Here is a 17,049-nt window from a genome sequence, read left to right on the forward strand (position 1 = left end):
CTGCTGAAATTGAAGCCTCTGAGGATACCAGTTGAGTTTTCACAGACATCTTTTTATTCTCCTCACTAGGAAGGCTGAAATGAGTGTGCTTGTGAGTGCATCAAGGGAGTCGAATTGAGATAGCAGGTTTTGCTCCTGCTTGAATCTCAAATAGTAAAAATTAAGAATTTTTATAAAAGTAGGTTTTTGTCATTCCACAAAACAGATAAGTTATTAAAAGTACATTAGCAAATAATCCTAACACAAACCGTTTTTTAAGAGAGTGCCTGATATGAAAATTTGTCAAACATGTCAATTCTATTTCACACACAAAAAGTACTTATTTTCTCTGTCAGTAGCACAGTGAAACAGCGTGGTTAATGGGAAGAGGAAGAGTTTTTGAGACGGCTACATAAGTAGAACATAGGACAGATATATACTAAAATAGCTTTAAAATAATGTCCCTATTGATTTTTTTAATTTGATGGTTTAAATTCAGTCATGTTTTTGTTAAGTACCATTGAGGTACTCAGAGCTATTTTATTAAGAAACGACATGGGCTGGGCGTGGTGGCTCACACCTGTAATCCCAGCACTTTGGGAGGCCGAAGCGGGCAGATCACAAGGTCAGAAGATCAAGACCATGCTGGCTAACACGGTGAAACCCCATCTCTACTAAAAAAATACAAAAAAATTAGCCGGGCCTGGTGGCGGGCGCCTGTAGTCCCAGCTACTCGGGAGGCTGAGGCAGGAGAATGAGGCAGGAGAATGACGTGAACCCGGGAGGCAGAGTTTGCAGTGAGTTGAGATCTTGCCACTGCACTCTAGCCTGGGCAAGAGAGTGAGACTCTGTCTCAAAACAAAAAAAAAAAGAAACAACAAAACTAATTGCCTGTGGCAACTGAGGAATATAGATAAGAAAATTTTATTTAACTTTTCCCCCTTAATTTTCTCATTACATTAGCTTGAAGAATTTACAGCCCAGTTTTTTCTTTTTGTATATCCTCAAGTCCTAAAGTGGCCCTGAAGCCACTCAGAAATTGGCCCCAGTTTTTTTCCCAGAAACATGCATTGTCTGACTTGTATTTCCTTTGAGTATTGTTCGCAAGTCCAGAATTACTCGCTCTCAGGGAGGGTCGGTCTGTTCCAAGAATTTTATATGCTACATTGGCGGTGTCCATATTTTCAAGTCACAGCATTGGTTAGTAATATATGTACAAAGCCTTACATTTTAAAAAAAAAAAAACCTTCCAATTAAGACTTTAGTTTTCATGAAATAAATTATAGTGACTTTAATATTTTAATAAGCTGTCTCCCTAAAAAAACTTATAACAGCAATTATTCCATCTTATTACTATTTGACTTAAAAAGAAGCTAGGAGCCAAAAAGAAGCGGGGAATTTAAAGAATTACAAATAATCCTTTTAAAGAGTAAAGACCTTTTAGTTATAAAGTTGACAAACACTTCAAAAACTCAACATAGACAAACATCCTTTCATTGTTGGTATTCAGAATGGATTGCTCTCTGTTTAGCATGTTAAAAGTTCTAAAATTATCTTTAAGGCCTTTTTTTTTTTTTTTTTTTTTTTTTTTTTTTTTTGATAAGCACCAGCCAAGCAGCATTAGTGGGCAGGAAGGATGATGCCTGAGGTTAGAAATGTTCAACTGCAACATTGATTTGTGTCTGTCTCTCTCCCTCTCCCTTGCTGGCCTTTTTCTCGTTAATGAGGACTAGAATGTTTCCACATCAGTTAACTGCCTTCATAAAGCACCAGAAGGTCACACCAGCTCCAGACTGATCCTTTTCTTTGTGCCTATAATATAATTGGCTGATTGTGCGGGTGATGAGCGCCCCCTCCCCCAGCCCGGTCCCAGCTCCATGTTCCTAAGCCTGCCTCACTGGTTTCGGAGGACTGGAGAGCAGCTCAGCTCTCTAGCTGCGCGCTTCCCGGCACAGGCAGTGCCACTGCGCAGGTTGATCAGCGAAACAGCATCCATTTTAATCTGCGGGGAGCCCCTGCCTTACCAGGGCGTTCTCTCCGCCCGCCAGTGGATGCTCCGCGCCTGCCCTCCGCAGCCTCGCTCAGCAGTCTTGCGTTGGGGTCTGCGCCCTAGGATGCACTGAGATGGTACATCAGGATAACTGCTCGTATCAGGTAAAATTTAAAGCCTGATTCTGAGGCCGGCATCCTTTGGGAGAGGAGGCCTTCCTCTTCCAAAGCAGCAGGTTGCCTCTTTCCGGATATTCAAGGGATTTTGCCATCCTCTGCGCCTGGCCTTCATCACATACAGTATCTGAATTGTAATTAGGTTTTCTGGGGAGTAATGGGGCAGAAAACACTGCTTCCTTGGCCTTTAAAGCATTCGTGAAATTCACGGAGGTGATTTGTGCTTTGCATATTCTGTATGTCTGCAAATAAGAGGAATTGCTTTGGACTGTAATTTGAATTTAAGAGAATTTCAGAGGAAAATCTGTTTGGAATCTCACATCGATAACATTGGAAAACGTAATTTTTGCTCGTTGCATAGGATGTGAGTTGCTTCACATCCAGCTTTTAGGACTGTCTTTAAGAAATTATGTAAATAGATAGTCGCGATTGATAATCTTAGAAATTTTCAAAAATCACCCAGTATGCACTTGATGTTTAAAGTTGCACTTGTGTGTCTTTCTGAACTTATTTTTACTAGTATGTTGTTTTAATTGGTTGGTAAATAAGCATTAAAGTATCAACATGCATCAAAAACTCCAAATAGAAAAATCTTAGTAATGCATATTCATTTGTATGGTAATTTTCTACTGAAGTTATGAATTAGACACTTAGACGATTGCAAAAGATCGGCACTAGAGTGTTTAGTAACTCCTTGTTAGGACTTGGACTGTTGAGGCAACATTGAAAGTATCTTTGTTGAAAACAGACAGCAAGAATGTTCTCAGAGAAATTGCTCTTTGCAGCAGCAGGCACGGCTGGTCCAAATCCTGGAGAGTTAATATTGGGATATTACACAACTGACTGAGTTTAGAAGCTCTGAGAGACCAATTCTCTAACTTAACAATGCCTCTTCCTTGTGTGAGGTAGGTTACCTGAGACAAGCAAATGTTTCTCATAAGGTCAGATTTCACAGTGGTAAATATGTGCAGGCGAAATAGTGCATTTCACAAAACTCAAGGCAGTGGTTTCTCAGCTAAGTAACATGTGCCTATAAAATGTATTTATATACTTTGTCTTGCTTAATAACTAGAAATTTGTACTTACAGATTTATTTTATAGTATTTTCATTTTATGGTACATTTAGGGCCATAGATCCTAAATATCCAGCTTCATGCTTCACAGTAATTCTTTCCACGAGAAAGGGGTCAGAGATGCTGAGAAAACAACCAACATGTCACTTACACATAATATAGAACTTGAGGGTAGGGGATGTCAAGTATGTATGGAGAGCCTAATCTACACATGGCATGGCTCCAGGTGATTGAATTACTATAATAATTAAAATAACTTTCTCTTTTCAAAGAAGCTATTTACTTCATTTTTGAAGGGCAAGCTACTATAAGATTATTCTCTATGTCTTTTCATTAGGTTTAACATAAAAGCATTGTGTTCGTAGGTTGAAAATTGGTCAAATATCAGCAATTTCATCTGGAGAAAAGGGGTTATGTTAGCATTCTGCTTCTTCCAAAGGAAGATAAATTGATTTTATTTTACATGAGCTGCAATATATAACAGTGTCATTATGTGTTTAATAGTTTTGAAGTATTTATTGCTTTTCCACAATAAAATTAAGTGTATTGGTTGGGTAATAATGGTCAATAGATTCTGCATCTGCATGGGATTTTATAGTAGAACTACCTACATGTGTGTGTTCTTTTGAAGCGCTCTGTCTTTATACATAGTTCAACAAAACAGAAACATTAACCTTGAAGCCAAATCTTAATCCCACTTAGAAACCTTCATTTTAGAACCCAGCTGGCACCACATGCAATTGGATTCAGAAAAGGTGCTTTCTCTAAGTCCTTAGCTTGATGTTTGTAGTCACTGATGATATCTGCAGTTGAATGGCTTTCGGAAACTTCCCCACCATTTTACAAGGACTTACTTATTTTTTGAGGATGATATTACAGTGGTTAAAAGCAAATTTCTTAGGTTAGCATTTTTAGTCAGTTGATAGAATTTATTTGAAATATTGATTCCTTTTCTCCCATAAATGATATACACCAAGATTTCTTAATGGATAGTTCATGAATGGGGGCTTCAGGGACCATTCCCCTGAAAATTGCATGCACATTTTGGTGCTTTTGTATAGATGTTCATCATTGTTGTTGTGGTTGTTATTGTCATCATAATTACAGCAATAATAGCCTTCTATGTGCTTTACCTACCCCTGCCCTTGCCCACACTCCATAGTCTATTTTCAACACAGTTTCCAAAATGAGCTTTTAAAACTGAAGACAGATCATGTCCCGTATCTCAAAAATTTTAGTTTATCATCCTGCTCAGAGTAAAAATCCAAGTCCTCACAGGGCTTTATATCAGCTCATCTCTGCTTCCTCTTGGACTCCTCTCCTATATTCCTGATTTCCTCCACTACCTTCCCACCATGCTGGGCTGGCCCTGCATCTGCTATTCCTTCTGCCTGGCGTGCACCCCTACCTCCCCTACCCAACCCCTCCCCGCCTCACTGTGTAGGGTTGCCAGATTTAGCAAATAACCTACAGCGTTTGGGACATAGACTAAAATATTGTTCACTGTTTATCTGAAATTCACATTCAACCAGGCATCTTATATTTTACATCTTATACATATTTACCTTATATTGTCACCTCTACCCCCATCCATTACTCTCTCACTTTCTGCGAGTGTTTGCTCAGATGTCACTTCTAGGTGAAGCCTTATCTGGATATAATCTGTAAACTTCCAGCTCTCCAGTTCTATCCCAATATTTCTTTTTCTTTCTTTCTTTCTGTCTGTCTGTCTGTCTGTCTTTATTTTTTGAGACGGAGTCTCGCTCTGTTGCCCAGGCTGGAGTGCAGCAGTGCGATCTTGGTTTACTGCACCCTCCCTCTGCTGGGTTCAAGCAGTTCTCCTACCTCAGCCTCCCAAATAGCTGGGATTACAGGCGCCCGCCACCACACCCAGCTAATTTTTGTATTTTTAGTAGAGACGGGGTTTCACCATGTTGGCCAGGCTGGTCTCAAACTCCTGACCTCACGTGATCCCCCCACTTTGGCCTCCCAAAGTGCTGGGATTACAGGCATGAGCCACCGCGCCTGTCCTATCCCAATATTTCTATCATGCTTCTCTATTTTTTTACTTATCATTTATCACCATTTATCATAGTACATATTTTACTTAATTATTTGTCTATTTTCTAGCTCCCTCACTCACATCATGAGGGCAGGGATTTTATCTTTGTTCTATCTGCTTTCCCAGTGCTTAGAATAGGTCCTCAAGTAATACGGATGGATATGTCTACTATTTGTAAAATTGACTAACAAAAAAGGCATTGTAAGGCCGGGCGCGGTGGCTCACGCCTGTAATCCCAGCACTTTGGGAAGCCGAGGCGGGCGGATCACGAGGTCAGGAGAAACTATCCTGCTTAACACAATGAAACCCCGTCTCTGTTTAAAAAATACAAAAAATCAGCCGGGCGTGGTGGCGGGCGCCTGTAGTCCCAGCTACTCGGTAGGCTGAGAATGGCGTGAGCCGGGAAGGCGGAGTTTGCAGTCGAGATCGCGCCACTGCACTCCAACCTGGGTGACAGAGCAAGACTCCGTCTCAAAAACAAAAAAAAAAAGAAAAAAGGCATTGTCAACATTCTATGGCACTGTGGTTTCTTATTTTATGACTTTCAGTCCTACGCCTTCCCCTCTTCCACCATTAACCTGCACTGTTTTCATTGTATGTGGGCTGATTATCTCTCCCCTTATTTCTTGTTAGTTTTCTCATCTGTGAAATGGAGACTTTCCCAGTTAACTTCCTGGCATGATTGTTGCCAGGTTCTCTGCCAGAGGCTGCCTTTCTGCATAAACAAGTCAGTTATCATGAATTAAGAGCTCCCTTCTTCTTGTGTCATTTCTTCTGAGCACATCGGGTTCAGTGAGGATTGTTCAGCGGCCCAGGGAAACCGTGTCTCACTTCATTTCCCAGTTGTATCTTGCTAATATGTAGAAATACAATGGATTCTTATACATTGCTTTTCTAAATGGATGGCTGTTTTGAAAAAGAGAGCTTCGCTGCTGCCAAGAGCCCGAACACCCCTGTTTGAGCAAGGGTTTGTATGCACTGTTCTTTGAACAACTTAAACCAAGGAGGAATAAACAGAAGGAATTCTCCTACAGAATTTTTCATGGTGGTTTTGTTTCGTTTTTAAAGGTGCTCACATTGTCGTCATCTTCATATACTTTTCTTCCTCACAGGATTTATTTTAGCAAAGAGGTTACTGAGGCATGTGTTGTCATTTTTGGTCATAGCCCTGTTAAAAGATAGAGCTATTGACCTCCATTTTCCAGTCTTGGGAGGAAGCCAATCTCTTCAGGAAAGAAATTCGCCCACAACTTCAGGCCTGGCAGCCTTCAAGAGGCCAAATTTTTCTAAATGGTTTTTGATAGACAGCTTAGAAATATTGTAAACTTGAATGCACAAGTTTAGGTCGAAGGTTCCGTTTTGCTTAAAAGCTCTTAAATATTTTTTCCCTCTTTCCTGGAGTGGGGTTTTGGGATAAGTGTGTATATAAAAACAATGACGTGCTTTCATACCTTTCTTGCCATTGCTTAAATTCCCTTATGACCGCCCCAGATATAGATCACACTCTGACATTCTTAGCTGCTGTGGGAATGGAGACTTGAAGAAGAAAAAGTAAAATAGTGTGTGAATAACACTCATCTTTTTCCTCCCTTGGGAGCATAAAGAGTCCCTTCTTCAAACACATGCCAGGTCATGAGAAGCACGGTCAGAAATCTTTAATGCCTCCCTGTGTTCCTTAGGATACATTTCAGACTCCTCTGCATGGCCTTCAAGGCCCGACATTTGTTTCTGAACCCTGGGCAGAAATGCTTCTTGCTCCAGACCCTTTACTCCTGCCTTCACACTGCCATCAGTTCTTAGCTGCAATGCCTCAGGCTGAGATGTCACCTACCCACACACCACCTGCTCCCACCCACTGCAGGCTAATGCAGCTTTCAAGGCTCAAATGCCACCTCCTTCAGGAAACTTTTCCCACTTATTTCTCAGTCCAAATTTCTCCTTCTCAGTACATTTTGTTTTTACTTGTATTAGAACCCATTTACAACTATTTACATATAGGTCTGTCTCCTCCATTAGATGACAAGTGCCTTTTTTTTTTTTTTTTTTTTTTTTACGGAGTCTTGCCCATAAAGACTCCACGCCCAGCTAATTTTTTGTATTTTTAGTAGAAACCAGTTTTCACCATGTTGGCCAGGCTGGTCTCAAACTCTTGACCTCAGGTGATCTGCCCATCTCGGCCTCCCAAAGTCCTGGCATCACAGGCGTGAGCCACCGCGCCTGGCTGACAACAGGCTTCTTGAAGACAAGCGACCTTCTTTAAATTTTCACAAGTCTCTGCCTTGTACACAGAGTATGCGTTCAATAAATGTTTGTTGGATTGAATGGCACTTTATGCAATTGTTGCTGTTCTGAGTCCCTAGGATCAAGGTTTCCCATCGTAACCCCAGAGATAAGCTCAGATCCGTATGTTGTAACAAGGAGTTGGTGAAGCTGACCTCAGAAGTCCATGTATCTGGCTTCTCAGCCTCTTGGCCAGTTGCCAGCACTTTAAACATTTCTTGTGCCAGAATGGGGGATGCAGTGCAAGGCACAAAATAAATGAATCACTGGGATGCATAGACATTCCAGCCTTCCCAGAGACAATGCATTAAGAAAATACCTCTGTGCCTACTTATTCATCCAGAGAATTTTCCCAAGATGAACCTCATGGTCTATCCCCAAGTGCTTTGCAAATACTCATTTCCAAGCTGCATTTCTTACTATAATGATTTTGCAAAGTTTTAATACATCCATCTGCCTTATAAAGGGATAATTTTACTACCGCATGGAATACCAAAGTTTTCTGTGGCCAAATGTTTCAGCCCAATTGAGGTATCATACCCAGCACGTAAAGTAAAAGACACCCTATGTTGCTCTTAAATGATAAAACTAGGGAGTATATCAGTTTAAGTAGTACATCAAGATATTCTTAAAATTCTTGTTGGAGAAAGTAGTAAACAGCCTTTTATGCCCAGATTCTAGTGGGTCATTTAATGGTTAACAAAGGAGAGCAAATATATTCTATCCCTATCGACACCAGGACAAGTGAGGACTAGTCTCTCAATCCCTTCTTCCTGTGACTGAGAAAACAAGGTATCAAATTTGAGTTCAAGATTCCACCCAATTTAAGCCTGGTTTCATCCACAGCAGGGAAAAAGATATTAGAATGGAAAAGGGAATTTCAAAGCATTTTAGTGCTCTATGTGATGGAGGCTTTTAAATATAAGTTCAATAAGACAATTTTCTGTTTTAGTCTATAGATTTTTTTATGGGGAATTTTTTTTCTATAGTTAACAGTGCTGAAGAGTACTTGGTCTTCATTGTTTTGCCTGTTTAAAATATAATTATGTTCTGCCTTGTTGAGATATAGTTCTGTTTTTCCAAAGAGGTGGTAACCTTTGAAATCAATAAAATAATTTTGGCGATAAATTTATATGCATTTTTTTTTAGCTTAGATGACTGGAAATCTAATTTATATGCTTTACCACAAAAGGAGCACAATGATAAGAGCCCCACATGGAAAAAAAAAAATTAGCAGGGCTTCACTGTGGGCCTGATCCGAAATAGAAATTTAGTACAAGCACATCATTTCTATTTAAAGTAGCACGTGGGCCTCAAACTTCATGATTCAGACTTCGAGTGATTTTAAGAGGTACATATGTGAAACATATTTTAATACAAAGGTCTAGTATTTATTCTTGGAAAGGATGGTGGTGATGGGGGATGGGAAGGAAATGGGGCATCTCTGTGGAAAATATCACATTGCATTGATGTTTGCTTGAAAGTAGAGACTCCCTGTTCATGCACATACATACACAAATATATAAAATATTGGGCAACTAATCGCAATTTTACATACAGAAGCCCAACATTAATAGAGCCATATCCCACTGGAGTCATATCCCATTATTTATTTATATTCTCTATACCAAGGGAAAGTTTGAAATATTGGACTTAGTATTCCCCTGTGCACTATTATATAGGAGCATCAGAAACTACCAAGCTTCCTGAAATAGAAAGTAATTTGACAAAACTGCTTGAATTCAGAAGAAAACAACCATCAGAGAAGCCTAAGTGACAATCAGTGTAGGAAAGCCATTAATGGGGAAAGAACACACAGATAAACATAATGAGGACATTATAATTGGTTCCACTTGGAAGCTGTACGATGGTCATCAGAGTGACCGTAGTTGAGTTTCTCGTGCCCAGTTTTAATTGAACAGGAAGATTTACAACTATGGCCCATGATCTTTTAGATGTGGGAAAACGTGTGACACTCTGTCTACTCCCAACATTGCCACATCCCCACCCCATACTTTTAATACCATTATTTTGATTTTTTAAAAATCTATGCAGCAAAGTCCTTTAAATGGCCTGCATATTTTCATGGCTTTTCTAGCTGTCAGAATACTTTAATTGAAAAGCAAACCAAATTTAGATGAACTTTGCACAGAAGAAAAAAATTATTTGAAAAGAAGTTATAAATCTAGTACATGGAATATGGATGTTAAGGCTGAGGAGAAGGCAGTGGGAGATGAAGGGTTAATCAGGATGAAATCAAGTTTCCATGTATGAATAGGAAAATCTTTTGACAGTGCATAAGTGATCTCCCAGTAATGTGGTCAGTGTTCTCAGAGTCAATAATTTCCACCAGTGGCTGATAATGATCATTTAAAAGCATTAACTCACGTGAGCAATGTGACTTGCAATTCAGATCATGGCTCAACAGGAAACCGAAGCTCTTCATGCTAGTCCTTGAAATTCAGAGCAGGAGTGGGAAGAGGCTTTTTCAACCTCAGGGATTCTAAGTGACTGTGCGTAGGTTTTCTGAGGGAGAGCACTAGTAACTGGGCCCATCTTATGCCTGGACAGTTCATTCTAGAGAGGGCAGCAGCAGAAGAGGTACCAGAGACCATCCCCATAGAAAGATAGGAGTGGCTGTCTTCCCATTTGCAAGCTACTGCCAAACCATCAGGCATTACATTCAGCTCAAGTCTCTGCCAAGGTGGTGTTTGGTTTTGTGTTTTCCTTGCCTGTATTCATCTGGACCACATGGAAGTGAAATTAATTACAGTGTTGATCCCAAGCATGTGTCAAGGTCTTGCCACCCTGCCTGTAAATGTGGTTTGAAATAGAGGGATAATGGCTTATAATGATTTTTTTTTTTTGCAAGTTCTAGAGCAACCCTTCTATACTTTAAGGTGTATTCAAAAATCCTAGGGATCTCTTTTTTTTTAAATGCAATTTCTGATTCAGTGGTTCTGGAGTGGGACTGGAGGGCTTACATTTCTAGAAAGTTCCCAGTGCTGTTGATAATCTGGTTAGAGAACACACTTTGAGTAGCAAAACTCTAGAAAGTTTCACAGATCAGTGATGCCACACATAATAGGAAACTCTCAGATATTTTAAGCTGGCATAAGCTATCCTGAAAATGGTGGCACAGCTCGATATGGAAAGGGTTTGGGCTGTGAGCCTATCTATGTGCTGAGCTTCTTTAGGGAGGGTGCACAGTGATGTCACCACCACTGAGAACTGCGCTCAACCTCTTGCATTCATGTTTCAGGAGCAGATGTTCTATCACTTGTCTCTGTATAGTGCTTGTTAGAGAATCATTTATGACAAAAAAGGAGCTAGCAGATAGAGGAGTGGAATGGTCTTTTAGTATTCTTAGTACTATTCCTTGTTGCTGTTGTTTCGTTGGGAAATTTCTATCTTGAATTTTGAGGTGCCTTTCTCCAAAAGATAATATATTATCAATGTATGTGTATATACATATGTATGTATATCATTACTATATTACTAGTACAAATATATTAATTTGTATGTATATATACATAATCATGAGAGTTCAGTTTTTCTCATTTTAATTATATATTTAAGCCCACTCTGTTAAAATTAAAGTAAAAAGATATTAGTCATTAGGCATATCATTTTATGTATCTTACTGAGTCTTGCAGCCTCTAAATTTTTATAATTTCATCCATGTTAGCTATTGATTGTAGGTTGCTAAGTGGACTAGGATATTAACCCAGATAAGAATGAATTCACGTAGCAGCTGAACCCCAAGTGGAGTGGACTGAGGTCTGGAAATCAGTACAGTCATGGAGCCAGGAGCAGAATACTGCTTTGCTGCTACTGTGAAAGCCATTTTTACGGTCTTTAGAGCTTTTCAAACTCTGGTCTGCAGAGTGAGTGGGGTCTGCAGGGTCCTAGGGCTTCCTTTCCACAGAGCTTTCCTGAGAGGCTGTGCTGGGGCTGGGATAATAGGAGAATAGAGCATCCAGGTGGGGCGTGGTAGCCCTCCTCATTCAATCAAAGCAGACCCTTTTTTCCTTTTGAACATATGTGAGTTCCACAGAAGATTTCAGTTGAAAAGCACTATTAATGTTTCCTACTGTGGACAGCATTTAGAGGAAACATTTTAAGCAGCGCGGTCATATTTCCTCTGTTCACGTACTTAGTCAACAGCTCTTCATTGTGCGCTTATCGTGTGCAAGGCAGTGTTCTACATGCTATGGGGTAAACAAGATGAATAAACACAAATCCCTGTCCCCTTAGAAAAGAGCTTGAAACCACAGTGGCTGTTGGAAAGAAGCAACGGTGGCGCTAAAAGACACCAGGTAAACTGGAAAGGAAAATTCATCATATAGCGTACTAGGTCCTAACATCAGTGAAGTAGCTTCCGTTTCATTTCTTGAGGCTTCATCAGGAAGAGATATGCGACAATACGTGCTGGGTGTTCCAGATGTATGATTTGGAAAATGTTGATTCAGCTCTTGATATTGTTATACAGGGAGATATATTAGTCCATTCTTACACTGCTATAAAGAAATACCTGGCCAGGCGTGGTGACTCACGCCTGTAATCGCAGCATTTTGGGAGGCCGAGGCGGGTGGATCACCTGAAGTCAGGAGTTCGAGACCAGCCTAGTCAACATGGTGAAGCCCCGTTTCTACTAAAAATACAAAAATTAGCTGGGTGTGGTGGTGGGCGCCTGTAATCTCAGCTACTTGAGAGGCGAAGTGGGAGAATCGCTTGAACCTGGGAGGCAGATGTTGCAGTGAGCCAAGATTGTGCCACTGCACTCCAGGCTGGAGATTCTATCTCAAAAAAAAAAAAAAGGAAATACCTGAGACTGGATAATTTATAAATAAAAGAGGTTTAATTGGCTCATGGTTCTGCTGGCAGTACAGGAAGCATGGTGGGGGAGGCCTCAGGAAACTTACAATCACAGCAGAAGGTGAAAGGGAAGCAGGTACATCTTCACATGGCCAGAGCAGGAGGAAGGGAAAGAGGGGAGAGGTGCTACACACTTTTAAACAACCAGATCTCATGAGAACTCTTATCACCAGAGCAGCATTAGGGGGATGGTGCTAAACCATTAGAAACCACCCCCATGATCCAATCGCCTCCCACCAGGCCCTACCTCCAACATTGGTGATTACAATTGAACATGAGATTTTGGTGAGGACACAGATCCAAACCATATATCTGGAGCTCTGCTAGATTTGTCTGTGTTGAACTCTCATCTTTAAAAGCTACACTTGGATGGGCGTGGTGCTTCATACCTGTAATCTCAATACTTTGGGAGGCCGAGATAGGAGGATCACCTGAGCCCAGGAGCTCAAGACCAGCCTGGACAACATAGTGAGATCCTGTCCCTACAAAAAAAATTAAAAATTATCCATGCATAGTGGTGCACACCTATAGTCCCAGCTACTCAGAAAGCTGATGGGAGTATCACTTGACCGTGGGAGGTCAAGGTGGCAGTGAGCCATGATCATGCCACTGCACTCCAGCCTGGGCAACAGAGCAAGACCCTGTCTCAATAAATAAATAAATAAATAAAAGCTATACTTGATTATTTTATTGGGCACAATTATTTCTTGCAGAGGCGACCAGTGTAGGATGGTCTGGCACACCCATTTAGAGTGTGAGCTGCAGAGGCAGAGAGCCCATGTTCATCTTCCTTAACCTCACTGAGCTCTTTCATCTTGCTGTAAAACACAACTGATAGTAATATCTACTCCAAAAGATTATTGAGAGGATTAAAGACATATGTAGGAGGTGCATATAAAGTGCCTGGCACATAGCAACGCCTCCCTCAATAAAGGGTAGCTATTGTTATGTTAATATATGCCAGGTAAGAAGATGCCTGCTTCCTTCATTTTAACTAACCTCCTTTGGCAGGATTTAACATATACAGGGTCCTTCAAACAAGAGCATACTTTAACCCCAAAGTCTTAGCCTTGGTGAATTCTGCTGTATTTTGAGTACCTGCACTGGGCACTGGGAGCAGCAGTCTGTGGACAGCATTGCCACAGCCCTGGGAAGCATTCTGGGCTGCCTGCATGCAGACAGCGGGCCCCCCATCTGAAGTGAGGGTCCTGGGGTTTGGAGGAGAGTAAGACAAGGGAGATCTTTTCCAGGGAAAACCCTGCCCAAATGCAGATGTGGTTCATGAGAGACAACTTGTTACTGTAACATCTGACAAACATGCAATTAATTCTTTTCGGAACTGAGGTGGGGCAATGAGAATGGAGTAAAGGGAAGATTTCACTTTGGCTCGGGGCTACAGAGGGAAGTATTTCCTTTATAGAAGTAGGGCTATTATAAACTACCTTGAGACACATTTATGCCACAAGTCTTCTACAAATTGAATTTAAAAAAATGTGGAGAGAAATAAGTAGACACTGAAGGTGAGCATGTCAGCAGAGGTTCAGATGCCAAAAGGTTATCTTGAATAGCCTTTTTGCTTTTAGAACTCTGTTCTTAACAGTGTTGTGGTTGCGCAAGAATCTATATTGGAAAATTTATTGACTGATATACTTGCTGCTTTCTATCTAAGCTTGTCACAGTGTAAGATGGTGTTGCTAAATGAAGGCTTGCCCTTTGAATTCTTTTCTGACCTATTTCTCCTGCAAACAGTAGCTTTATTTTTTGGAAATAAATAGAGGGCATAATTTGTAGTTTATGACAGTAGTAAGCTGATCCTGATGAGCGTGTGTTTGTGTGTGCACTTCTGCTTGTCTGCGTCTTGCACCAAAACATCCTCCAGCTGTGGGCCTTTTCCCTCTCTTTAGTAAAGCCTGTAAACAAAACCAGAAGCCATGGGAAAAGTGTAAAGAGAGCAGCAGAAAAGAACATTTGCTTTTGTGAAAAAGCCCGCCACTGGTTGAATTTTAAAGAAAAGTTGATGGATCTTTTTCTGTTGCCTATATTAATAGAACAAAGCGCTGCTCCTGGGCAGAAAGGGCCTCCTCTTGTTGGAAGTGAGTTTCAGTCTCGTCCTGGAGATCCTACCAGATGAGACTTTTACACGTGATTTTAAGAAATGATCAGTTTAGGGGGAAAAAAGCAAACATCTGTGTTACAGGTCAGCCTTTAAATTATACTGTTTTCATTTTGTCATGGGATACCCAGCTTTTAACTCAGTAGTGAAGTCGGCTGGGCTGGAAGTTTTCACATCTATTTTTATCCCACACAATCTACCCCTGGTTCAGATTGCTAGTTTCCTCACAGAGCTCCAGTCCACACTCGGCCCTGAACAGGGGAGTTGAATCAGCGTGGCTGAAGCTGAGTGCCTCTCTTTTCCTTTCTTGGGAACAGGAAAGGTGCTGTGGAGAGGAATTGGGGCGGGATCATTCAGGGGAAGGTGACAGCAGATGGTTGGAAGGCCGGAGTCAGCAAGCCAAGTGTCAGGGGCAGAGTGAGCCTCAGAGAACAGCAGCTGCCCGGTGCCAGAGCAAGGAAAGGCCGGGGAGCTGGGCGGGGCGGTGTCTCTGGGGCAGAGCAGGGCAAGAACACACACGGCTGGGCACAGCCTCTTAGCCAGCTCTCCATGTCAGCATGAGCAGTAACCAGGGAACTGGGCAATTGGCATATCAGCCTATCAGAATTCATGGGAGGTTATTTCTTAAGTGAAATTCTAAAGAGTTAAAGGATGAATTTGGACAGTGATGGAATGGATGACATCATCAGTCAAGAATCCTCATTGGATATGGAGGGGAATTATAAAAAGGTAAGGGGGGAGAGCTCTTTTGTTTATAAACAATTGGACCATTTTTCTAACTGGAAGAAAGATCACCCTTGAGGAGTGGCCAAATTCCACATTCAGTGGCTATTGCCATAATATAGTCAGGAAAAACTAAATGCACAGAATCAAATGCATTAAACTAGGAAAGTTCTTTCTGCTTTTCCCAGCTTATATTCATTAATATGTTACAGCAGTAACTAAAACACACATGTTGTTATTCTGAAGTTGAAAAAATTCTATTATGCATTTAACTGCTAGGCAGGCTGTTTATGTGAAGGAATTTTTTAAAAATTACTGACGTATTTACGGTTCTCTGACAAAAAATAATTACTAGAATGTTTAACCTATTTTTCCAATTTTTTGTTTGATTTTATTGACAATGAAAACTATCAAGTTTCAGTTAACATGTTTGGGGTTTTTAGAAGTTGATACAGTATCTGTTCATCTTTTGCCTGCCTTTTTTTTGAAAGTCAGTAAATATATTTTAAGAATGTTTTATATGGTAATGTTCTGGTAATCACAGGCCCGAGTAAAAATAGCTTTAGTTATATGGGTGAGGTCATGAAATTAAACTACGAGTATATGCTTATCTGTCCACAGAAGCCTAAAACACACACTATGTCCTTCCCTCTTCATTATTTGCCATAAGTCAAGTGTAGTTCACAACATGGCATAACGTGAAGAATAAAAGCTCTTGCATCATGGGCCTGAAAATGAAGACCCCTTTACCTCAGAGGCAAATATCAGTTAATGATAGAACAGTAAAACTTGCTACTTGATTTTTAATTTGATCAAATACATCACTAACTTTTTTCCCTGGAGCGAGATATAGAAAGAAGCTTCTGTCATGATAGAGCCTTACATATAGTAATGTAAAATATAGTAGTTTATATCTTATATACATATGTGTGTGTGTGTGTGTGAGTGTGGGGACTGTTTTAAGTATATTCTGTACTTCCTAGAGCAGTTCACAACAGCTTATGTTCTTTCTCCAGAAGCTGAAACTTAAATATGTAAAAGAGGTTTCAGTGACCTGCCATGTTGCCCTTTGTGTTTTTCATCCCTTGTGATCCCCAAGACAGGAATGAGAACCCAAGGTGATAGTTCGCTGAGTCTTATAACCGTAACGCTTCTCAGCTGTCCGCTTCTACCGGAAGTGGTGTGCAAAAGATGCTTGGGACACTCTGCCGTAAGAGTCAGATTGCTTATCCAACTCTGCAGAACAAGTGTAGCTATATCATACTTCTGCTGTTTTCAGTGTCAAAGAACTGGTCATGGTTTCCTCTGTCAAACTATTTCTCGAATAGAAAAGTATAGGTCAGTTTGCACTTAGGAAAAATGAAAGACATACCATTATTAATGCATTAACAATGAAGTCATCACCGCTGTAGTTTTCTTCTACTTAGAAACAGAGAGAGAACCCAGATGCCTGGAATAAGTGAGCAATGATACACCAGCAACCTGAGACAGGGCTGACTAAAGCTACAGACATGTAAGGCTCAAGGAGCTTTAAAACATCAACAACAACAAAACAGAATTGCACTGTGTAACCCATTATCTAACAAAGGCAGTAGAATGCCACATATGATTTCAGTATCTGATAGGTTAGTACAAAAAAACTGCGAGATAAACCTTCTAGATGTGTGGCGTGCTCAGAGATCAGTTCATTGTGTTCCAGACCTTAAACGTTGTTCTCTTCTCATTGCAGCCTTTTAAATACCTTTCTCAGGCAAAGTGCTTTCAAATTTTTATAT

General features: G+C 40.6%; 1 protein-coding gene across 6 annotated transcripts in view; it reads left to right on the forward strand.

Annotated features, from left to right (window-relative positions):
- The window catches only part of SCHIP1 (schwannomin interacting protein 1), an 801,755-nt gene that overhangs the window by 742,721 nt on the left and 41,985 nt on the right, over positions 1 to 17,049 (forward strand). The window contains exon 1 of one of the 6 annotated variants that reach the window (XM_050779867.1): positions 1,873 to 2,133. The exons of 4 other annotated variants lie outside the window; for them this stretch is intronic. In XM_050779867.1, the coding sequence (XP_050635824.1) occupies positions 2,104 to 2,133 (30 nt within the window). In that variant the 5' untranslated portion in view covers positions 1,873 to 2,103. Of the gene's footprint in view, positions 1 to 1,872; positions 2,134 to 14,765; positions 15,281 to 17,049 lie in introns of those variants that run through there. One more of the 6 variants, XM_050779866.1, reaches the window with a different exon arrangement.

The sequence above is a fragment of the Macaca thibetana genome, chromosome 2 (genome assembly GCF_024542745.1).
Source record: "Macaca thibetana thibetana isolate TM-01 chromosome 2, ASM2454274v1, whole genome shotgun sequence".
Lineage (NCBI taxonomy): Eukaryota > Metazoa > Chordata > Mammalia > Primates > Cercopithecidae > Macaca > Macaca thibetana.